This window comes from Mya arenaria, chromosome 15 (genome assembly GCF_026914265.1).
Source record: "Mya arenaria isolate MELC-2E11 chromosome 15, ASM2691426v1".
Lineage (NCBI taxonomy): Eukaryota > Metazoa > Mollusca > Bivalvia > Myida > Myidae > Mya > Mya arenaria.
This window is the reverse complement of record NC_069136.1, coordinates 38,795,936-38,821,500: the sequence shown is the minus strand read 5'-3', so window position 1 is coordinate 38,821,500 and position 25,565 is coordinate 38,795,936. Positions and strand designations below refer to the sequence as shown.

The window sequence follows — 25,565 nt, the reverse complement described above, 5'->3', positions numbered from 1 at the left end:
CGTGCTCTCACAGCAATAAACATACAAAACAGAAATGTCGTGTTCTCACAGCATTGAACATTCAATTCAGGAATGTCGTGCTCTCACAGCATTGAACATTCAATACAGGAATGTCGTGCTTTCAAAGCATTTAAACATTTATACAGGAATGTCGTGCTCTCTCAGCATTAAACATTCAATACAGGAATGTCGTGCTGTCAAAGCACTTAATATTTTATACAGGATTGTCGTGCTCTCTCAGTATTAAACATTTAAAATACGTATGCCGTCCTCTAAGAGCATTAGAAATTCAAAACAGAATTGTCGTGCTCTCACCGAATCGAACATTCAAAAAAGGAATGTCGTGTTTTCACAACATGTAATATTTAAACAGGTATGTCGTGCTCTCACAGCATTGAACATTTAAAACAGGAATGTTGTGCTCTCAAAGCATGAACATTCAATACAGGTATGTCATGCTCTCACAACATTGAACATCCAAAACAGTAATGTCGTGCCCTCAAAGCATTGAACAATCAAAATAGTAATGTCGTGTTCTCGCAGCATTGAACATTTCAAAAAGTTTGTCTTGCTCTCACAGCAATGAACATTCAAACACTAATGTCGTGCTCTTAAAGCATTTAACATTTTATTACAGGAATGTCCTGCTCTCTCAGCATTGAACATTTATGACAGTTATGTCGTGTTCTCACAGCTTTGAACATTCAAATAGGAATATCGTGAACAGGAATGTCTTGCTCTTACAGCATTGAACTTTTTATGCAGGAATTTCGTGCTCACACAGCATTTAATATTTGAAACCAGAATGTCCTGCTCTTACAACATTAAATATTTAATACCGAAATATCTTGTTCTCACGTCAATAAACATTCAAAACAGAAATGTCGTGCTCCCAAAACATTGAACAATCAATCGGGAATGTCGTGCTCTCACAGAATTGCACATTCAAACAAGAATGTCTTGCTTTAAAGCATCGAACATTTAAACAGTAATGTCGTGTTTTCAAAGCATTGAACAATCAAAACAGTAATGTCGTGTTCTCGCAGCATTGAACATTTAAAAAAGGTTGTCGTGCTCTCACAGCAATGAACATTCAAACACTAATGTCGTGCTCTCAAAGCATTTAACATTTTATTACAGGAATGTCCTGCTCTCTCAGCAGTGAACATTAATGACAGTTATGTCGTGCGCTCACAGCTTTGAACATTCAAATAGGAATATCTTAAACAGGAATGTCGTGCTCTTACAGCATTGAACTTTTAATGCAGGAATTTCGTGCTCACACAGCATTTAATATTTGAAAACAGTAATGTCGTGCTCTTACAACATTGAACATTCAAAACAGTAATATCGTGCTCTAAAGCATTGTACATTCGAACAGTAATATCGTACACTCACAGCATTGAACATTCAAAACAGTAATGTCGTGCTCTAACAGCATTGAACATTCGAACAGTAATGTCGTACACTCACAGCATTGAAAATGCATAACAGGAATTTCGTGCTCTCACGGAATCGAACATTCGAAACAAGAATGTAGTGTTTTCACAGCATTGATCATGCAAAACAGTAATGTCGTGCTCTCACAGCATTGATCATTCAAAACAGTAATGTCGTGCTCTTACAGTAAGAAACATTCAATAAAGGAATGTCTTGCTCTTACAGCAGGGAACATTCAATACAGGAATGTCGTGCTCTCTTAGCATTGAACATTAAACACAGTAATGTTGTGCTCTCACAGCATAGAATATTAAAACAGGAATGTCGTGTTCTCGCAGCAAGGAACATACAATACAGGAAAGTCTTCCTCTCACAGCATTGAACATTCAATACAGGAATGTTGTACGCTCACTGCATTGAACGTTCAAAAGAGGAATATCGTGCACTAACAGCATTTACTATCAAAAACAGTAATACTCACACAGCATTGAAAATTTAAAACAAAAATGTCGTGCTCTCACAGCTATGAACATTCAATACAGTAATATCGTGCTCTCACAACATTGAACCTTCAAAACAGTAATGTCGTGCTCTCGCAGCATTTAACATTTAATACAGGAATGTCGTGCTCTCACAGCATTAAAATTTTAATAAAAGAAATTCGTGTTCTCACAGTATTGAATATTTAAAACAGTAATATCGTGCTTTTAAAGCATTGAACTTGCAATACAGTAATGTCAGCATTTAACATTCAATAGAGAAATGTCGTCCTCTCACTGCATTGAACATTCAATACATCAATGTCGTGCTCTCAAAGCAAGGACCATTCAATACAGTATTGTCGTGCTCTCACTGCATTAAACATTCAGTACAGGAATGTCGTGCTCTCTCTGCATTATACAATCAATACAGTAATGTCGTGCTGTCGAAGCATTGAACATTCAATACAAGAATATCGTGCTCGCACAGCATTGAACATTTAATACAGGAATGTCTTGCTCTCACTGCATTAAACAATCAATACAGGATTGTCGTACTCTCACAGCATTGAACATTCAATACAGTAATGTCGTGCTCTCACTGCATTGAACATTCAAAAGAGTAATGTCGTGCTCTGACAACAATGAACATTAAATACAGTAATGTCGTGCTCTGAAAGCATTGCACATTTAATACAGGAATGCCGTACTCTCACTGCATTAAACAATCAATACAGGAATGTCGTGTTATCACAGAAGTGAACATTCAATACAGTAATGTCGTGCTCTCACAGCATTGAACATTCTATACAGGAATCTCGTGCTCTCACAGCATTGAACATTCAAAACCCTCATGTCTTGCTGTCAAAGCATTGATCATTCTAAGCAGGAATGTCGTGCGATTTAATGCTGAAATTTCGTGCCATCACAGCAAGGAAAATTCAAATAGGAATGTTTTCCGCTCACAGCATTGAACATTCAAAACAGGAATATCGTGCTATCACAGCATTAACTATCGAGTTATATCGAACCATCACAGCATTGTTAATTAAAAACAGGAATGTCGTGCTCTCACAGTTATGAACATTTAAAACACAAATGCCGTTCACTCATTGGAATTTCAAAACGGTATTGTCGTGCTCTAACAGCATTAAACATTCAATACAGGAATGTCGTGTTCTTTCAGCAATTAACATTTAAAATAGTTATATCGTGTTCTCACAGCATTAAAAATTCTATACTGGAATGTCGTTCACTGACAGCATTGAATATTTAAAACAGGAATGTCGTGCTCTCACAGCATTGAATATTCAATACAAGAATGTCGTGCTCTTACAACATTGTCCATACAAACCAGGAATTACGTGCTCTAACAACATTGAACATTCAATACAGGAGTGACGTGCTCTTAAAGCATTGAACATTTAATACAGTAATTTCGTGCTCGCACAGCATTTCACATTCAAAATAGGAATGTCGTGCTCTCACAACATTGAACATTCAAAATAGGAATGTCGTGCTCTCACAACATTGAACATTCAAAATAGGAATGTCGTGCTCTCACAGCATTGCACATTCAAAATAGGAATGTCGTGCTCTCACAACATTGAACATTCAAAACAGTAATGTCGTGCTCTCACAACATTGAACATTCAAAATAGGAATGTCGTGCTCACACAGCATTGCACATTCAAAATAGGAATGTCGTGCTCTCACAACATTGCACATTCAAAATAGGAATATCGTGCTCTCACAACATTAAACATTCAAAATAGGAATGTCGTGCTCTCACAGCATTGAACATTCAAAAAAGGAATGTCGTGCTCTAACAACATTGAACATTCAAAAAAGGAATGTCGTGCTCTCACAACATTGAACATTCAAAATAGGAATGTCGTGCTCTCACAACATTGAACATTCAAAATAGGAATGTCGTGCTCTCACAACATTAAACATTCAAAATAGGAATGTCGTGCTCTCACAACATTGAACATTCAAAATAGGAATGTCGTGCTCTCACAACATTGAACATTCAAAATAGGAATGTCGTGCTCTCACAGCATTGAACATTCAAAATAGGAATGTCGTGCTCTCACAACATTGAACATTCAAAATAGGAATGTCGTGCTCTCACAACATTAAACATTCAAAATAGGAATGTCGTGCTCTCACAACATTAAACATTCAAAATAGGAATGTCGTGCTCTCACAACATTAAACATTCAAAATAGGAATGTCGTGCTCTCACAACATTGAACATTCAAAATAGGAATATCGTGCTCTCACAACATTAAACATTCAAAACAGGAATGTCGTGCTCTCACAACATTAAACATTCAAAATAGGAATGTCGTGCTCTCACAGCATTGAACATTCAAAAAAGGAATGTCGTGCTCTAACAACATTGAACATTCAAAACAGGAATGTCGTGCTCTAACAACATTGAACATTCAAAATAGGAATGTCGTGCTCTCACAACATTAAACATTCAAAATAGGAATGTCGTGCTCTCACAACATTGAACATTCAAAATAGGAATGTCGTGCTCTCACAACATTGAACATTCAAAATAGGAATGTCGTGCTCTCACAGCATTGAACATTCAAAATAGGAATATCGTGCTCTCACAACATTGAACATTCAAAATAGGAATGTCGTGCTCTCACAACATTAAACATTCAAAATAGGAATGTCGTGCTCTCACAACATTAAACATTCAAAATAGGAATGTCGTGCTCTCACAGCATTGCACATTCAAAATAGGAATGTCGTGCTCTCACAGCATTGCACATTCAAAATAGGAATGTCGTGCTCTCACAGCATTGCACATTCAAAATAGGAATGTCGTGCTCTCACAGCATTGCACATTCAAAATAGGAATGTCATGCTCTCACAACATTTCACATTCAAAATAGGAATGTCGTGCTCTCACAACATTGCACATTCAAAATAGGAATGTCGTGCTCTCACAACATTCAACATTCAAAATAGGAATGTCGTGCTCTCACAACATTCAACATTCAAAATAGGAATGTCGTGCTCTCACAACATTGAACATTCAAAAATAGGAATGTCGTGCTCTCACAGCATTGCACATTCAAAATAGGAATGTCGTGCTCTCACAACATTGCACATTCAAAATAGGAATGTCGTGCTCTCACAACATTGCACATTCAAAATAGGAATGTCGTGCTCTCACAACATTGCACATTCAAAATAGGAATGTCGTGCTCTCACAACATTGCACATTCAAAATAGGAATGTCGTGCTCTCACAACATTGCACATTCAAAATAGGAATGTCGTGCTCTCACAGCATTGCACATTCAAAATAGGAATGTCGTGCTCTCACAGCATTGAACATTCAAAATAGGAATGTCGTGCTCTCACAACATTGAACATTCAAAATAGGAATGTCGTGCTCTCACAACATTGAACATTCAAAATAGGAATGTCGTGCTCTCACAACATTAAACATTCAAAATAGGAATGTCGTGCTCTCACAACATTAAACATTCAAAATAGGAATGTCGTGCTCTCACAACATTGCACATTCAAAATAGGAATGTCGTGCTCTCACAACATTCAACATTCAAAATAGGAATGTCGTGCCCTCACAGCATTGAACATTCAAAATAGAAATGTCGTGCCCTCACAACATTGAACATTCAAAATAGGAATGTCGTGCTCTCACAACATTGCACATTCAAAATAGGAATGTCGTGCTCTCACAACATTGCACATTCAAAATAGGAATGTCGTGCTCTCACAATATTGCACATTCAAAATAGGAATGTCGTGCTCTCACAACATTGAACATTCAAAATAGGAATGTCGTGCTCTCACAACATTGAACATTCAAAATAGGAATGTCGTGCTCTCACAGCATTGCACATTCAAAATAGGAATGTCGTGCTCTCACAACATTGAACATTCAAAACAGTAATGTGGTGCTTTCACAGCATTGAACATTCAAAACAGGAATGTTTTGCTCTCAAAGCATTGAACATTCAAAAAAAGGAATGTCGTGCTCTCACTGCATTGAACATTTAATACAAGAATGTCGTGCACTCATAGCATTAAATATTCAATACAGTAATATCTAGCTCCCCGAACACCGAACAGTACAAAACTGTATGTCGTTTGACTTTGCAATGTTCAATGTCATGCCAGCACGACATTCCTGTTTTGAATGTCCAATGTCCAATGCCGTGCCAGCACGACATTCATTCTTTAATGTCCAATATGCAATGCCGAATGTTTAGCTAACTTCACACAACTACCTGGGGTCGTATTCATATAGGTTCTAAGTGAAAATTTCGATTTATTTTAACAACGAATATTTTAAATACCCTCTTTTTTATCAAATTTATTTGTATGCCTTTATCATTTGGATTTTTACTCTTGCTTATTTCCACCTTGACACTGTTAAAATATTGTTAGTTTTCATTAAAGCTGCACTCTCACAAATTGACCATTTTGATCACTTTTTTTTATTTTTTTGTCTTGGAATGTGCCAATTTATGCGAAAATGCATAGACACCAGTGATATACAAAATCAGAATGCAGAAATTAATATTTAAGTTAAAAAATTGTTGTTTTATGCATTTTTTTCTCAAACCGTTAGTAACGCTTTTAACCATTAAACATTAATTTTCGAATTGAAATATGGAAATAAGCGATCTTATCTTCTAATATCACTGGTTTGCAGATATTTACGCAAAATATGGCTCATTCCAAGACAAAAAATGAAGTTGCCAAAACGTTAAATCTGTGAGAATGCAGCTTTAATATCAACGTAGAAAAAAGCATTTTTCACTAATTTGAATTTTTTCACTAAGATACTTTATATATACGGCCGCTGAGTGCAAGTTGTTTTATGAGGACATTCGAATATTCACAACTGAATAATTGCTTAATAGATACTTTAAACCTTCACTCTCACAGATTGAACGTTTTCACAACTTTTTTTATTTTTTGTCTTGGGACGCGCCAATTTTTGCGAATATGCATGGAAACCAGTTATATAAGACTGCCAACAAAAAAAATAGATTGCAGATTTTTATATTTAAGTTCAAAAATTGATGTTTTATGCATTTTTTTTCAAATATGAAAATCTACGCTCTAATTTTTGTCAGCAAATCTTACATAATTGGTTTGCAGATATTTAAGCAAAAATTTGCTCTTACCAGACACAAAAAAAGTTGTTAAAATGGTATATCTGTGTGAGTGCAGCTTAAATAATGCTTTAACACATTCAAGGATAATAACAAAATAATTAATGACAGTTTTTTCTCTCGCCAGTTGTCATAAATGCTCGATTGAAAGCATTTTCAAGTTTTATTTAGTTACGTTTTGTCATATATAACATACCATGACAAAATTAACATCGCAATGGATAAATTGTAAAAATAGCCATTAAAATAGCATCAAGTTAAACACATTATATATTAAAATTAAATTTAGCTGACAATATATTTCACACTCAAGTGTTTCATTTATTATAACTCATGTCACTTATACATAACAAAATGGGCATTCTAGTTAGCAGATACAAATAAAGAGGCATAAATCTCTTTTCACCTCAACATAAATTATATGTGAGTTTGGTTTGTGTTCACCAAGCCGGACAAGTGGGTTTTCCCCTGGTTCTCCGGTTTCTCCCACAACACAAGACGACACTCTCGCGTAAAATCGTGCCAACGAGAGTGATTAATATAATGATGTAATAGTTTGTTACACAATCGTTGTAAAAGATAAATAAGTCTGAACTAAATTATAAATCATATTGCACCCTTGGCTCCATTTTCAGCGAATTTATTGGATGTTTTAATGATGACCAAACAAGTAAAGCAAAGAAACTAGGTTCGTTCATTATGCACCAGTCAATTGTAACCACGCCCCTTACACCCAGGTCCGGGGGTATACCGGGGATAGCCGGGAATATGGGCCGTGTTTTTACCTTCCAGGTGGCACCACAGTGCCGGTTGAATGCGGTGGTTTTGTATTCGCTCAAAAAACAGCGGGGAATGGGCCTTACCTAAGGTCCCTGGGGTGCGTGGACATTTGGCTGGGGTTTTACCACCCCAGTACGTTCCCGCAGGGTTGGCCTGGACCAAAAGTCAAAGTCCCCGCTTTTCCCCAGACCTGAGGGGGGGGCTTGGTTACAATTGACTGGTACATTTAGCTGTGCCATCAATATCATATCTTTTTGTTTTCATTCTTCCAAGAAACAAACAAGTAAACAATTTGCGGTTAACCTTATAAAGAACGGTTTTGATGAGGTTTTGTTTCGCAAAATTAATAATATAAAACAACAAGAATCATTTTGATGAATTGTTTCTACAAAACAACAAAATCCATTTTTCAAACAGTATCTGTATCGTAATTATACTCATAAAATTAATCTCTTTTAAAGTTCAACAATAAAAACAAGTGTTATTGAGTAATTTGTTAAATTAATTGTCTATTTACAACGTAAACTTGACAACTTTATTATTCTCTTTTCTAAAAGTGCATAAAATATAACTAACAAAACCTTGGATTTAGTATTTGTTTATAGCGGCAATGTACTTTTCATTTCAGAAAGCAAATATGGATAAAATGTCAGTATGATAGCACGAATAAGCGACACGGTCCACTGGCGTAAAGTTGTGACATGTGACCCGTCCAGTAGAGAGCATACATCAGTGGCAAACGTGACCTGTGATCCGTCCAGTAGAGAGCATACATCAGGGGCACTCGTGTCCTGTGATCAGTCCACTAGAGAGCATACATCAGTGGCACACTTGACCTGTGATCTGTCTAAAAAAGAACCTATACATCAGTGACACACGCGACATCTGATCAGTTCAGGTGAGAGCATACATCAGGTGACATGTGATCATCCAGAAGAGAGCGTTCATCAGTGGAACACGTGACCTGTGATCTGTCTTAAAAAAGACTATACATCAGTGGCACCCGTGACATGTGATAAGTCCAGTAGAGAGCATACATCAGTGGCACACGTGACATGTGATCTGTCCAGGAGAAGGCTTATATCTGTGGCACACGTGACATGCGATTTGTCCATGAGAGAGCATACATCAGTGGCATGGTTGACATATGATCTGTCCAGAACAGAGCATACATTAGTGGCACACGTGACATGTGATCTGTCCAGGAGAGAGAACATACATCAGAGGCACATGTGACAAGTGATCCATCCAGAAGAGAGCATACAACAGTGGCACACGTGACATGCGATCTGTCCACAAGCGAGAATACATCAGAGGGACAGGAGACATGTGTTCTGTCCAATATAGAGAGCGTTCATCAGTGACACACGTGACATGTGATCGGTCCAGGAGAGAGAATACATCTGTGGCACACGAGACATGTGATATGTTCAGAAGAGAGCATATATCAGTGTTATGGTTGAAATGTGATCTGTCCAGAAGAAAGAATACATCAGTGACACACTTGACATGTAATCTGTCCAGGAGATAGCATACATCAGTGGCACACGTGACCTGTTATCCGTAAAGAAGAGAGCATACATCATTGGCACACGTGACATGTGATCTGTCAAAAAGAGAGCATACATCAGTGGCACATGCGGCATGTGGTCTGTCCAGTAGAGAACATTCATCAGTGGCACAACTGACATTTGAACAGTCCAGAGGAGAGCATACATCAGTGGCACACGTGATATGTGATCTGTCCAGGAAGAAGCATACATCAGTGGCACACGTGACATGTGCTCTGTCCAGGAGAGAGCATACATCAGTGGCACTCGTGACATGTGATCTGTCCAGGAAGAAGCATACATAGTGGCACTCGTGACATGTGATCTGTCCAAGGGAGAGCATACATCAGGGGCACTCGTGACATGTGATCTGTCCAGGAGAGAGCATACATCAGTGGCACACGTGACATGTGATCTGTCCAGGAGAGAGCATACATCAGTGGCACTCGTGACAAGTGATCTGTCCAGGAAGAAGCATACTTCAGTCGCACACGTAACATGTGATCTGTCCAGGAGAGAGCATACATCAGTGGCACTCGTGACATGTGAAATGTCCTGGAGAAAGTATACATCAGTGTCACACGTGACATGTGATCTGTCCAGGAGAGAGCATACATCAGTTGCACTCATGACATGTGATCCGTCGAGGAGAGATCATATATTGGTAGCACACGTGACATGTGATCTGCTCAGAAGAGAGAATAAATCAGTGGCATGGTTGATTTGTGATCTGCCTAGAAGAGAGCATACATCAGTGGCATATGTGACATGTGTTCTGTCCAGGAGAGAGCATACATCAGTTACACAAGTAACATGTGATCCGTCAACGAGAGGGCATATATCAGTGGCACACGTAACATGTGATCTGTCCAAGAGAGAGCATACATCAGTGGCACATGTGACATGTGATATATACAGAAGAGAATATACATTAATGGCACACGTGACATGTTATCTGTCCAAGAGAGAGCATACATCAGTGGCGTTGTTGACATGTGATCTGTCCAAACGAGAATATACATCAGTGGCACACCCGACATGTGATCTGTCCAGAAGAGAGCCTACATCAGTGGCACACTTGACATGTAATATGTCCTGAAGGGAGCATACATTAGTGGCATACGTGACATGTAATCTTTCCAGAAGGGGGCATTCATCAGTGACACACGTGACATGTGATCTATCCTGAAGGGAGCATACATCAGTGGTACACGTGACATGTGATCTGTCCAAGAAAGTTCATACATCAGTGGTATACGTGACATGTGATTTGTCCAGAAGAGAGCAATCATATGTGGCACTCGTGACATGTGATCTGTGTAGACGACAGCATATATCAGTTCTGCACTTGACAAGTGATCAGTACAGGAGACAGCATACATCAGTGGCACACGTGACATGTGATCTGTCCAGGAAAGAGCATACATCAGTGGCACACGTAACAAGTGATCTGTTCAGGAGAGAGCATACATCAGTGGCTCACGTTACCTATGATCTGTTCAGGGGAGAGCATACATTTGTGGCACCCCTGACATGTGATCCGTCCAGAAGAGAGCATACATCAGTGGCACACTTACCATGTGATCTGCCCTGAAGGGAGCATACATCAGTGGCAGACGTGACATAATATCTGTCCTGAATGGAGCATACATCACTGGCACACGTGATATGTGATCTATCCAGGAGAGAGCATACACCAGTGGCACACGTGACATGTAATCTGTCCTGAAGGGAGCATACATCAGTGGCACACGTGAAAAGTGATCTGTCCAGGAGAGAGCATACATCAGTGGCAGACGTGACATGTAATCTGTCCTGAAGGGAGCATACATCACTGGCACTAGTGACAAGTGCTCTGTCCTGAAGGGAGCATACATCAGTGGCACACGTGACATGTGATCTGTCCAGGAGAGAGCATACATCAGTGGCAGACGTGACATGTAATCTGTCCTGAAGGGAGCATACATCACTGGCACTCGTGACATGTGATATATACAGGAGAGAGCATGTGATCTGTCCTGAAGGGAGCATACATCAGTGGCACACGTGACAAGTGATCTGTCCAGGAGAGAGCATACACCAGTGGCACACGTGACAAGTGATCAGTCTAAAAGAGAGAGAGCATACACCAGTGGCACTCGTGAGAAGTGATCTGTTCAGGAGGGAACATACACTAAGCAGTGGTGCAGGTTAATGATGTCTTTTTGAAACGGGGCCCAGACGTTTCTCTTTTGTAAATACTTTTTAATAGTCGTCCGGGCTTGTCGAAGCCACCACGCGTTATTTATGGGGCGCCATTGCGTACGTTTTATAATGATGCAATCTTCGTTTTAATAACAATATCGTAGGGACATACGATCGCATAGATTCAGCCTGTAGCTTAACGGGTGTACCCGAGAACCCTTAAGCAGCGTAGGGTTTACAGCTAATTTATTAAGACAGCTTTTTGAAATTGGGCCCTGATATGGGTTTTGTCCGGCACGAGATTAACACCGTCTCGCTCAGATTTTCACGGGCCGACGAAAGCGCACCGGACAGCGCAAGAGCCGCGCTGCTTTACGGGCATAACGTCCCTATCTCCCGATATGCTGATTACAGGGAAACCGTCCCTTACAAAGAAAAGACGAGCGCGTAGAAAAATGTCGTATTAGCTCCCTCGATGATATGTTTGCGATAAACACTAGCGAATCAACACCACATATACAGTATTTATCGTTATGCCATGTGATTGTGCTGGCGGGGAGCCAACACTATAAAAAGAGATGGCAGAAATGAGCCACCACAACAAATATATCTTTTGTAGCAAGTAGCAACATAACAAACGGGATCCGGCTGAGCGAGGCATAAATATCAAAATATCACGGTATTTGTGGTTTTTAATTGAAATAGAAAATTTCTAAAAACAGGTCTTGGAAACGAGAAATCCCCCAAAACCACAAACAAACAGGGGTTTAATTAATGAATTGGAAATCCATTTTGACAATCTTGATACTATTTAAGCAGCCGATTACGAAGTTTATTCAGTCTTGAATCTCCTAAGGAATAGAGAAGGTAGGTTATTTTGGTTGTTTTTTTTTCAGTGTGAGATCGCAATATATTTCAACCATTGATCACAAAAATCTATATTTCACGATTGGTGTAGCCACGATGATTTGTTTTTCATGTGGTGAAAAATAGTGCGATCTTGAACTGAAACAAATATTTTTGTTTTCTTTTTATTACATGCTTTTAGGGTAATAGATTGACATTTTATTGTTCTTCAATTTTAAAACTTTAAAGATGCACTCTTACTCCCAAGTAAGATTTACCGCAATTAATAATATTGTTTTAATGTTCCAAAAGGGACGAATAAATGTCGAAAAAAATGGTTCTTATGAAGGATACCGAGTTTAATTTTAAGGAAATGAGCTTAAACACGGTATTTCTAAATTATGAGACTAAAGTAGACCACAGTAAATCTTTAAGCATTCACCTATCATTTAATATTTTTGCGCGTTCTGCTATTAAATACACGGTTACAATTTTTTCATAAAGATTTCCCATGAATGCATTCTTTAGTGATTAGTAAAAGGGTTATCAGTCAAAATTAATGTTTGTTATACAAGTGTATGTATTGATTTCGAATAAGAGTATCTCTAAGTTTCTAAAATTTTGGCCGATGATATAGTTTTTCAAACTCATTAGAAATGAAAATGATTACAACCACCCCCCCCCCCCCAATAAATGATAAAAAGCAAGAGTATAAAACTTTCGGATTGGTTTTCACGTGGTGAAAGGTGCGATCTTATAATACACATATGATTTATTTTCATTTCATGCTTTTAGGGTATTAGATTGATATTTTATTGTTCTTCCATTTTAAAAGTTTTGTAAAATTGTAAGATTGTAACCAATAATATAGCTTTTTGAATAATTGCAAAGAAAACAATAAATGAAAAAAGAAAGGGTATAAAACTTTCGGATTGGTGATCACGTGGTGAAGAGTGCGATCTTATACGATACATATACTTTTTTATTACATGCTTTTAGGGTAATTCAATGACCTTTGCTTGTACTTCCATTTTCAAACACTATGTTTCGTAATACTGTGACTCAGAACATATTCGTTTGTAAACTCATAAGATACATATTAATAATTTTCAAGGAAAACAATAAAAATCAAGAGTATGAAACGTTCGGTAGTAAACCGGGATTATTAGTTTAAACATTATATATTTTACAACGACTGTGTAGGAAACTGGTTGATTTAAATGCAGATACGCTCAAATTACTGAACTCTTATGTGAAAACTACGTTAAGAAAATTGCTCATAAGCTATGTTACCAATGTAAATAAGCATTTCATTAAAGGCACTCAAGCACAAATGCTCCTTCAAACTTACATTATTTAAATGTGAAATGGTAATCCATTTGTTTAACTGTATATTTCATAACAATGCTAAAGTTAGAAGAACAGTGCTAAAGTTGGAATCATTTCGATTTATGCAAGAAATGTTAAACCTGTTGGCAGAAATTTGGCGATTTCGCATTTGAATTTTGTTTTGTGATACGTTGTTCTATTCCGTTAGTCCGTTCAATCGTATTTTTCAAAATGATTTTTCGACACATATCCGACATATATTTATATTTCGTATATACGAAATGATAATTCGTATTTTCGAATAATTCGAATTAATATTTCGCAATAACGAAATAAAAATATGTGTCGGATGTCACTTTAGGAAAACCGTACGTTAGCATATATATAAAGCAAATATACCGCATTTTCAAAATTTTGAATATATTGACCTTTTCACCAAAAGTTTAAAAAAAATGCTATTTTTGTAGCTGTAATATCTAGAAATATGTATAAATTATAAAGAAAACAAACAAATGTGAGAGTATTTTGGTAGAACAAATAAAAGTGACATTACTCTGTTACTTTAAAAAAAATTATAAATATACATAATTAAGTTTGTAATGGCGAAACTTTTAAAACAATGTATTACATGACTATACCACTTCGAAACCCAAACGTGTGTGCCTTTAAAGACGTATCTATATTTGTTCACGTTTTTCAAACAATTAAGAAGTTTTTAGTAGTTAGTGTCTTACAGAAGCATACAGTTTTATTCAATTTACATCTGAAGCATTGCATCTTAAAAATTGTCAAATGTTCTAAGACGACCATTTAGCATCCAACAGATACATTTAAACACCGTCAACCCGAACACCGTTTTTCCTTATTTATCGTACATATTACAAACGCTCGCAGATTTCTTAGATTTCCCTTATGATTTTGAACCGGTTTCCACGGCAACGCACGAGTAACATGCATATTCAGCATCTGCGTCATCAATTCTAAACTATTTGTTAAGCATGTTTCACCGATCTATATAATATTTTATGTTTCAATGGGCCGAGTGTTCAGAATATTGTTAAAGTTAACTCCGTTGTAAACGTCATCGCTGTTAACTTTCAAACCAATATACCTCTGTAAGTTTCACACTTATAATGTGCAGTATTCCTAACAAGAGTTGAGAAAACTGTTTCAGCTGTACTTTACTTTATTTAAATAATATGTGAGCACATCATCAAATATTTCACCCTAAAAAGTTAACAACGATGTCATTATTCCCGTTGTTAACTTTAACAAAGTGCTTAACAATCGAACCAATGGCTTTATTTCTTGACTACTGGGCTTGTTCCTGTATTTTTCATTATATTTGGAAACAGTCGTATGTTTGAATGGTTCGTTCAGTACATTTTTAGAACATAGGTTCATCCCAAATCTGGAAGATCATGGCACGCTGTATTTACCCGAATTAAGGGTGTTTTTTTTTTTTTTGGGGGGGGGGAGGGGGGTTCACAAAAATTAATTTTGTTAAATATTCAAATAAATAAGAGGGTGTACAGATATATAATTGATATTTTAAGGGAATAAACGATGAAACGAAAGACGAGATCAAACCTGAGTCTAAATAGACAAAAAACTAGACGCTTAAAGGTCGTCTATATAAATGACATAAGAAATGAACTCTGCATACTTGATGGTAAAATAAAAAAGGTTCTTTATATATTAAAGGGACTATACACCAGATTGGCACCAAAAAGAATGTTGTTGTTTTTTTCTGTAGAGAAATTCAGGACAATTATTTAAAGAAATGTTTTACTCTTTCATATCAAAATTGTAGAAAAAATCGAGTTGTAGACCGGGTTGGAACCGGTGTCGCCAAAATTGCAGTCCAGTGTGGTATCCACTGTGCTGCGAAGGCTTACCCTAAACGGTTGGAATATTTAAGCTATGTACCTAACTTGGTAATATCACGTGATGCCATCGACTAGCCATACACGCATTACGGGAATGAATTCCACTAGGGAGACATACAGTAAAGTTGTTTTTTTGATTGAAAAAATACGAATAAACTGCGAAAACATATCAATTTTGAGCTATGTGATACGTCATTTTGTAAGTATTATTGCATTGTACAAATCGATACGAGGTTAATGTCAGGTTTCGACAACTTTCTCTTTTTTGGCTATTTCATCATACGGAGTATAGCCCCTTTAAAAATTGCTTATGTAATTAATGTAAGGTAAAATTGTGGATTATCTCAAAATACCTTTTAAGGAAAAATCAATGAAAAGGAACAAAGAGTTTACCTAAAAGAGTGTGCTATATGCTTACTTTGGCAATCGAAATAAAAAGGTAGACAACCTGCAGGAAACCGTCAACACTTTAAGGTCTTAAATGTTGTACGTTATACCTTAGTTGATAAAACTGATTTTCGTAAAGACATAACCGTGTCTCGACTAACTATATCAGGGGCGGATCCAGGAATTGACGCTAGAGTGGGCGTAACTTTTGACATGTGCCCCTCCCTCAGAACCGAAAGTATATGGCATAAACTGTTTGTATGGGGATTTGGGGTTACTCCTTTATGAAAATTTTAACACTTTGTAGTCGGAAATGGTGCATTATGAGCTTATTTTATTACCTTTGTTTCTCTCATATTGATGAAAACAGTAAACTTGGATGATTTTAGGGGGGGGGGGGGCACACACCGGCTACGCCCCCCTCTAAATCCGCTTGTGTATATAACCTCCAAAAATGATGGCAGTTCTACTTTAAGTAGAGAGCCCTGTCAGTGTGTGTATACCACGTGATAAAAAAAAAAACCGTCATAAACGCTACGTCAAAATTTTTGCTCCGAATGTAGACTTTAAACAAAGATAACTTTCCTATTTCTTTACCATTTTAAATTGAATATAGCGCAGTGTACGCCGCTCACGGAGCCCTGCCTTCGGTCGTTTACCAGTGTTCCATTGAGAGTTAAGTTTCTTAAAACACTTCGACAAAACTGTTCACTATACGGCCGTCTGACATTATTTTGGAAACAGGTTTGTCGAAGTGTTTATTGAAACTAATCACTTTATCAAACTCCGGTAAAACAACGAAGGCGTGGCTCCTTAGGTGGCATAGACTACTCTTTGTTTCATTTAAAATGGTGTAGTGATTGAAAAGTTATCTTCGATTTAAGTCTTCATTTTAAGCAAAATGTTGCCCTTCGACGTAGCATATATGACGTTCGACGTAGCATATATGACGTAATTTATTACGTGGTATACACACACTGCCTGTACAAAATTAACCTTCCTAGACAATCTTTAGAACATATACTTGAATTTAAAAAAATCGACACCTTTTATTCGTTATTTTAATATGCCACAGATCTTCCAGACTTGGGATGAACCTAGGTTCTAAAAATGTACAGTATGAACCAGCAAGCATTTTCGTAAATGAGCCGATTTAACTCAAAAATTGGCCGTTTGCATTCGGAAAGCAATAGCAATACTTTTATTGTCAAAAAACAAAGCATCGGGTGGGGTTTGTACGCAAGAGAACGGTATTAAATAGTTGTTTTGAAACAAAAAAAAATGCACTGAGTGAGTCGGGAAGCCTAGTAAGAACGTGCATTGTTTTCACGAGATATTTTAATACAGACAATATTTTGATCTAAAACAAGCGACTTCGTAAACTAGCAATTGTTCTTCATTCAGTGCACAAGGTCGTTTCTTAAAATTATCGTTAAAACATATAGAAAACAGTGGTAATACTCACCGAATCGAGGACGTTTTCTACTCAAAACAATGAACCGGGAAGCATGGACGCACCTGACATTACTTGCCCTTCTCCCTCCTCAGATATGTAGATCCATTGATTTAACCATGCTAGAAATTCTTATCTTGCCCACGGGCGAAGATAAAATGCCCGGATGGAACTTCTTTTAATGGTCACCACAGTGTAATTACCTCCCTTGTTGAAGACTGTCGTCTGTAGCGCATCATGGGAACCTTGTCTTGTGGCAATATTTAGAACGCTAGTTAATTATTTCTCGCTTCAAAAGTCACCAGAAAACAGTTTTCATGCACCTTTCAAGAAATAATGCTTCACTCTTCTTAGACCTATTTAAAGACCGATCGGACCATTTACATACTCTGAATCACTGCGCGAATATCCATGACAACCACAAATTATCGCATATCCTTACGCAAGTATTTTCACAAAGCACAAAAGATTTCTAGCCAAAAAAACAAACGTTTTTACTTAATTTTGTTTTACTGAGATGGGAGAAAAAGCATCTACCATAGCCGCTCGGTAAACCTCGTTTCCGCAAAACACCCTACGCTCGGGTCGGAATGAACCTATCTTACACTCTCGGCCATGGAAGATACTTATAATCTTATATATAAAAATCTGTGATCTAATTTTTTGTCAGCAGTCTTATCTAACTGCTTTCTATGGATTTTCGCAAAAAAATGGCTCGTTCCAAGACGAAAAATTAAAACCGTTGTAAAAACGGTAAATCTGTGAGAGTGCAGCTTTAAACAAAAACTCTCAAATTGACTTTCTTTTCCTTTTAATGATATTTACATTTGCGAATAATCCTTTAATAAATGCATTTTGCGTTGGGGTGTGTAAGTTTATTTATACTCGCATTTGGGCCTTGCCTATTCGGTGAGTGCTCCGTTAAGATTGTTAGTCATTTTAGGTTTTTGGAGCACAGTGCACAAACAGAATGTAACCCTGGTTAGAGCTACCCTGGTTCTTTAACGTGCACCCGTGTATAGCATTGTCACACGGGACCCCCATTTAATGTCCCTCTCGGAAGACGATTATTTTTTTTTTTAGTGATGCGACGGGGGATCGAACCTGCGACCCCTCACGACCACGAATCCGCCACGAATCCATGCATTTACATTCGCGCATTTCTTTTATATCTTATCTATTCAGGAAGTGAGAAAGATCCAACATAATGCTGTTCAAGTACACACTGGTATTGCTTGTCTGCATACTCCTGATTGACCCTTCAGATGCGTGGGGCAGAAGACTTAAGAAGAAACTGAAGAAAATTATCAAGAAAGTGGCGGAACCGGTGAAGAAAATAGGCTGTAAGGTAAAACCAAGATCACAAAAACACAAAAATCAACTACATTTACAAACATTTATTGGAGGCTTCTCGCTCAAAACTAATCTCCTAAAAGATACACCGACTAATGTTTTAAGGCTGTAAGGTAAAGCCAAGAACACAAATGACCAAGGGCGTTTTTGTTGATACCAAACCGGTTTCAGTTTAATTTTGGTTTTAAGGGTTTCGATGGTTTGGAAACTTGTTTCGAAAGTTTTGTTTAGTTTAAACATTATACTAGTATATATTATATATTTTACCACGTTTGTGAAGAAAGCTATGATAGCTTGTGAGAGTGTGGTCTTGTGTTGTGGGGGAATCGGAGTACCCGGAGAAAACCCACTTGTCCGGCTTGGTGACCACAAACTAAACTTACATGCGCCCAAGCCGCGGATCGAACCCGGGTCGCCTTGGTGAGAAGCGAGTGCGCTAACCACTGCAATAACCGGACAACCAAATTTTCTTGAAGTTTTGCTTGAAGTAACAAATGTATGGTTTTGTGTACAGCTTTAACAGCATGATGGAGGTTCTGTATGTAGCCATAATTTGTATATTTCTTCAAAACAAGGATACCGCAAATGGTCTTTTGCCCATTTCAACCAAATGGTGTTTAAACACATGTGTTGGATCACTGTCCGCCATATTGTTTTTTTCAAAGTGAGCTGGTTTTCGGATTGAACGAAACAATGAAACCGCCTCCGGAGGGAGTTTCGATAGTTTCAAAAACTATAAAATTTTATTTGAAACTGTCACAAGAAATGCACAGTTCGTGACACCAATATAAAACCAAAACTAGTTTATTATAAAAAAGGCCCAAATGTAACTACACCATTAACAAACAATTACTGGAGGCTTTCCGTTCAAAACTAATCACCTAAAAGATACACCAACCATACAACTAGTGTTTTAAAATAAAACTCGTATTAATCGATGGATTGTCAGGATTTCTTTGCAATACTTAAAGATGCACTCTCACTTCCAAACAAGATATACCACAATTCATACAATTGTTTTAATTCAACGAAAAGGATTAATACATATTGAAAACAAGTATTATCATGAATGATATCGTGTTTAATTTGAATGAAAGGTGCCGAAAACAAGGTATTTCCACCTTATGAGACGATAGTTGATCACTGTAGATATTTTAGGACCCCCCCCCCCCCCAGACATTTAATATTTTGGCGTTTTCAGCTGTTAAATACACAGCTACAATCTTGTTATCAGAAGTTAATATTGTTCCATAAATGCAATTATTTAGTAAGTTTGTTATGCATGTATTGAATTTGAATACAAGATGGAAAACTTCTTATTACATGTTCAATACATTGAATGTTTAATATTTTCTGTTCATAAGTAAGACGTCACCTGTTCATACAGCCAGGACAATCAAACTTCAAAACAGTATGAACGCTTCACAAAGTCACGGGCTGGTATTCAATATTAGTATTAAGAACGATGTAGCTAATCGGATTACTTACTATTTATAACTGACCAATAGAGTCAATGAAGTCAAAGATTTTGAGCATACGATTGGCTTATTGAATACCAACCACTCCATGTGTCATCATAGTATTGCTAGGCAACCCTTATGAAAGGATTGTAATATATTCCAGGCTCTGTTCGCAGTAGCTTGTCCGTCCAATCCAATCGCAACAGTTGCGTGTACAGTTGGGCAGAACAAGATTTGCAAACGAAGTGTAAGTATTTCCTCATGGGTTAATGAAAAAGTGTTGTAAGACTTTGTTATGATTATATATATATGGCGCTGGTATTGCGATGGTAGCTGCTCGAATTATGTCGAGATATGTGACGTACAAAGTGTGAGAAGAAAGCAACTTTGAGTAAGTGAATATGACGGGAAGTTGAATGTTTGGAGGTCGGTGAAGTGAACGCGGGTGTTTAATGACGGGACAGTCCACATGCTGAATGGGAAGTTAGAACAGGTGTAACATAGGTCATATGAATTAGTCTAACATTGATACAACGGTAGTGGGGAACGCATTGTATATGTGTGTGGGAGGGATGGAGAAGGGTATTAGAGAAATGCCTTGTGGGTGTGTGTGTGCGCGCGCGTGCGTGATCGCGTGCATGTGTGCGTGTGTGGGGAGGGAGGGGATGAGAGGGTTATTTGGGGGATTCAATTCAATGCAAAACGAAGCAATTGAGCGATTATGCATACGGTTTCATGTATGAGCAAATTCAGTCATTTGTTGTAAGAATTCAGGGTCTATAAAAAGTTTATGGCTCGACTTTGACTAACTGTTCTATTTGACCTCTGTATTTGACACCGGTTCCAGTTTCTGACAAGTAAATGGACTTGTGATTCATGTAAACTGTTAAGCTGCTTTACAATCGAGTATACACCGATAAATGAAATTGAAAAGCGTACAGAAACCAACCAAAACATAAGCGGGAGAAATGACCAATCAACTTTTATTATGCTGTTATTTCCAGGTTGACATGAGTGTTAACATAGTGCCATTTTCTGACGACATAAGCGATTATGACGTCAACGGTGACAAACGCGTGAACTACGAGGAGTTTGTGTTCGCGGTAACGAGAACTGTCAACCTGGCCGACCCAACGGAGCTGCGCCGACCGTTCACGTTTGCTGATGTCAATGGTGAGTGTTGTACTGAACAGAACAGAACAGAACAGAACAGAACAGAACAGCACAGAACATAACATATCAGACCAGGGCTGGTATTCATAAAACCTTTAAGTCATTTCGTAACTTAAGGTAATTTCTTAAAATTTTAAAAATCAAATTTAAGGAAAAATATAAGTATTTTCATCATTAACGTATGTATTTTTAATTAAGGCAAAAAAATAAGGAATTCGGAAATCATAATACCATTATCTCCTATGCTTTGAGAGATATAAAACTTAAGAAAATGATTTAAGGTAGGAAATGAATTAAGATGATTTATAAATACGACCCCAGAACTTTTTTCGACTTAATATGCAACAAGGCATCTCGTCAAACAGATATATACAAGAAAACTAAATATTCATGCATGTGATCATCATGGCAAGTAAGTCAATATTATTGAACAATTAAAGTACATATATCTATGAACAATTAAAGTATAGTTATGGAATATGGAGAATGTCCATCTTTGGCAATTGTGAATAATAATACAAAACCGGACCGGCTATTGTGCTCGACTCCTCGACTTATTTAGGTTTTGACGCAGCGTTGATATATTTTATATGAAAATAGAAGAAAAAAATGTTCTGAACTAAGCTTCGTCTTCGAGGAACCGACGGTTCTCGAACGACCGTCTGTTCGAACGACCGCAATTTTACTGTAGATATAAAACGCTGTATAAATAGTTTAACTAAGCTTCGTCTTCGAGGAACCGACGGTTCTCGAACGACCGCCTGTTCGAACGACCGCAATTTTACTGTAGATATAAAACGCTGTATAAATAGTTTAGTTAATTAGATATATAATGAAAAAAACACATGTGTTATACAGTTAAAACTTAAACAATGTCATTGATTAACAGGTTCCTTCTACTGTTTGCCTGTAACAAGAATTCGCATAAATCCTACCAGTTTGTTTGTTATAACTACATGCACTAACTAAGTTGAATATAATTAAACATATTGGATCTAACATAAGAACCCACAACGTTTTAATAAATCCCTGTAAATTCCTTATTATTTTGCTTAATCATTTTGATATTAGTTCAGGTTATCTAACTGTCTTAGAATACTACCTTTTTGGCTGACACATTGACAACACAAAATATGACGCAGAGATGGGTATCGAATGAGTGGCAGTGGGCGGACCTTTAAACACCCGCAAAATTCTTTATGATTAAGTCTAATACTTGATGATTGCCTATCTGCAATTTCATTGGCTGAAAATATAGTTTGTATTTTAAGATCGAGCCATTTTATGCGAAAATGCATGTAAACAAGTCATTTAAGACTGCTGACATAAAACAGTTCGCAGAACTTTAAATTCAAGTTCAAAAATTGATGTTTTATGCATTTTTCTTAAACCGTTAGAAACACATTAAACCATAAAACATTAATTTTCGAACGGAAATATGAAAATCTGCGATCTGATATTTTGTCAGCAGTCATTAATTACTGATTTGCAGATATTTACAAGACAAAAAAATGTAAAAAGGTAAATATATGAGAGTGCAGCTTTTTGGAGCAATTGCACACACATAATTATGTTTCTTATTTCATTCTATAGGTGACGGTGAATTGGACACGCAGGAGTTCATTGCTGCCCCTTTCTTGTTTGCACGTAAGTGTCACAATATTGGACATTTTCTATCTAATATGTTTGAAGGGATTCTCAGGGTGTTATGCACCAATCAATTGTAGCCACGCCCCCCCCCCCGAGGTCTGGGGGTATACCGGGGATAGCCGGGGAAATGGGCCGTGTTTTTACCTTCCAGGTGGCCCCGAAGTGCCGGGTGAATGCGGTGGTTTTGTCTTCACAAAAATATAGCGGAGATTGGGCCTAACTCAGGGTCCGTGGGGTGCGGGGGCATTTGGCGGGAATTTACCATATGTTTTTTCCCGCAGGGCGGAGATTTTACCCGGGGTTGGCTGGACCGAAAGTCAAAGTCCCTGCTATTCCCCGGACCTGGGGGGGGGGGGGCGTGGTTACAATGGACTGGTGCATTAGTGTTACTGTTTTAAAGTCGTTTGTATTCATCATGGCTAAGGTAAAAATATGTGGTTATTCACTTTAGCCACCAATGAGCCGATTGTTCAGAACTTTGTTAATGTTAACAATGTTGTTTATGTCACCATTGTTAACTTTTAAGTCTTTAATGTATTGGGCTTGTATTCAATGTGGTCTTAATTGGATCTAAGAATGATGTAGCTAATCGGATCACTTGTTAATATTAACTGACCAATTGCAAAAGAGTGAATAAGGTCAATGATGTATGACCATAAGGTTAACCTAAGTTGAAAATTGAATACAACTCCTGGACGTTTAATGGATACATATGTAATCTGCAGTTTTTCTTATACGGATTGAGACACGTGTTCCAGGTGTTTTTGTTTTGTATGATTTAATGACAACGCTGACGTTGACCACGTTGTTAACCATGATTAACGTTTTGAGTTTGATATCCATCGGGTTTTTAAACACTTTTCTTCTCTGTTATGTTTTTGTTTATATTTTTCCTTGTAATATGCCATGTATCATTTTGACTCTATTAATTATTTTCTGATGTATATCATGTTTTGCCAAGAAACAGTTATTTGCAATTCTATCTGTCTGTCTGTCTATTTGTCTATTTGTCTGTCTGCCTGTTAACTCTAACAAAATTCTTCTGAACAATCGACAGAATGTTTGGGATCCAGAAATAATTTCTATAAGTATCAAATTGTATTTGAGAACAATAATACTTAAATATTAATGAAGTAGTTTCTTTTTATGAGTCATATTCGTTGGTGTGAGTATTCATAAATATACAGAAGTTTTGGCTCAGTTTTATTTAAAATCAATAAATTCACGTACTTCATATTTGTCAATGAATCATACATTATAATAGAACGAGCTTTTAAACACAAACTTTTTTTTTTCAGATGTCGAGCAATCAAATGCAACGAACACAATAAGCTACGTCTGAGAAGAGAGGAATTGAGCCGATTTGGCAGTATATGTTTATACTATATGTATAATATTTCCGGTCAGAAATGTAATGTCTCTTTACAGTAACTGTCTTTTCTAAAATAATCATGACTTCTAATTGATCTCGACATGCAAGTGACGGTTTATTTATTGTTTATACGACTCACAGCTAACTGGTTCAGGAATTTTGGCTAGATTTAATTGGTAAAATGTATCCTACATCGGCAATAAGTTTCAATTATTTACTTGGAACAATTTTTATCTTTGTATTTTATTTAATAGAAAACAATACTTGTTTGTACTATTTTAATGTCTATTGATTTTTATACTGTGTTTTTTTCATACCATTTTTTTGAAAACTTAAAATTTAATTAATAAATGTGTTTGATAAGTTTTAAAGATTTTTACTTACATTTCTTCCATGTCCCTAAATGGCTTAGTCTTACATCGATAAGAATTTATCATTATCTGCTTGTTTTTATCTGATTATCATGCCAACTTTATTGCTTTTTTATGTTGACCCACGTTGTCATCCGTTGTCCTTGAGATGAGTCATTGTTGGCTCGGCATTTTATCAAATTTAATATTATTTTCAATGAAGAGAACATATGGTAGACTACTCACCCTAATTGGACACATGCTGTATAATTATATTTGTAATGCTCCATTAGAGTTTTTAATATTATTTTTTCTGTTTGTAATATAAAATGCATATCTCCTAAAAGGAGGAAATACTGATATTGGTTTGTATTGTATTGTATGGACTTTAAAATATACGATATCGAAATAAATTAACAACTTAATTATACTAAATACCATGTGAAACAATATTATCATGTTATCTATTATGCTATCATGCTATAAACAACATGGGAACTAAACTTGACTTTTGTTTGATTATTACCCATGATGATAAACCCAGTCTAGGAAAGTCACTTCTTTTACCGGGATATAATGTACAGTGGATATTTATTAACAGGATAATCCTTAACAAACTTTCATATGAACACAGGTAAATTCATGTATTCAGTGTGTCGTCTGCAACATAAGTCAGTCAATAAGTTCATTGAAA

At 36.9% G+C, this 25,565-nt stretch overlaps 2 protein-coding genes across 2 annotated transcripts; one reads left to right on the top strand and one right to left on the bottom strand.

Moving 5' to 3' along the window:
* Window positions 1–8,861: 8,861 nt before the first annotated feature.
* LOC128219360 (uncharacterized) lies at window positions 8,862–11,392 on the bottom strand. The gene is made up of 4 exons (XM_052927167.1): window positions 11,003–11,392; window positions 10,459–10,610; window positions 9,412–10,020; window positions 8,862–9,027 (listed from the first exon to the last, which is right to left on the bottom strand). The coding sequence occupies exons 1-4, from the start codon at window positions 11,390–11,392 to the stop codon at window positions 8,862–8,864; spliced, it is 1,317 nt and encodes a 438-aa protein (XP_052783127.1).
* A 931-nt stretch (window positions 11,393–12,323) lies between these two features.
* Window positions 12,324–25,374, top strand: LOC128220505 (uncharacterized). The gene is made up of 6 exons (XM_052928925.1): window positions 12,324–12,476; window positions 18,699–18,861; window positions 20,490–20,573; window positions 21,331–21,499; window positions 23,093–23,146; window positions 24,448–25,374. Exons 2-6 carry the CDS (start codon window positions 18,721–18,723, stop codon window positions 24,489–24,491), a joined length of 492 nt encoding a protein of 163 aa, XP_052784885.1. The 5' UTR covers window positions 12,324–12,476; window positions 18,699–18,720; the 3' UTR covers window positions 24,492–25,374.
* Window positions 25,375–25,565: the final 191 nt, after the last annotated feature.

Coding starts and splice junctions, on each gene's coding strand:
- LOC128219360 (XM_052927167.1), bottom strand. CDS start 11,392: ATGTATGCTCCCTTCAGGACAGATTACATGTCACGTCTGCCACTGATG. Junction 10,611..11,002: donor CCTTCAGGGCAGATCACATG/GTAAGTGTGCCA, acceptor TGCTCCCTTCAG/GATAGATCACATGTCACGTG. Junction 10,021..10,458: donor CTGGACAGATCACATGTCGG/GTGTGCCACTGA, acceptor TCTCCTGGACAG/ATCACATGTCACGTGTGACA.
- LOC128220505 (XM_052928925.1), top strand. CDS start 18,721: ATGCTGTTCAAGTACACACTGGTATTGCTTGTCTGCATACTCCTGATT. Junction 20,574..21,330: donor ACAAGATTTGCAAACGAAGT/GTAAGTATTTCC, acceptor TGTTATTTCCAG/GTTGACATGAGTGTTAACAT. Junction 21,500..23,092: donor CACGTTTGCTGATGTCAATG/GTGAGTGTTGTA, acceptor TTCATTCTATAG/GTGACGGTGAATTGGACACG.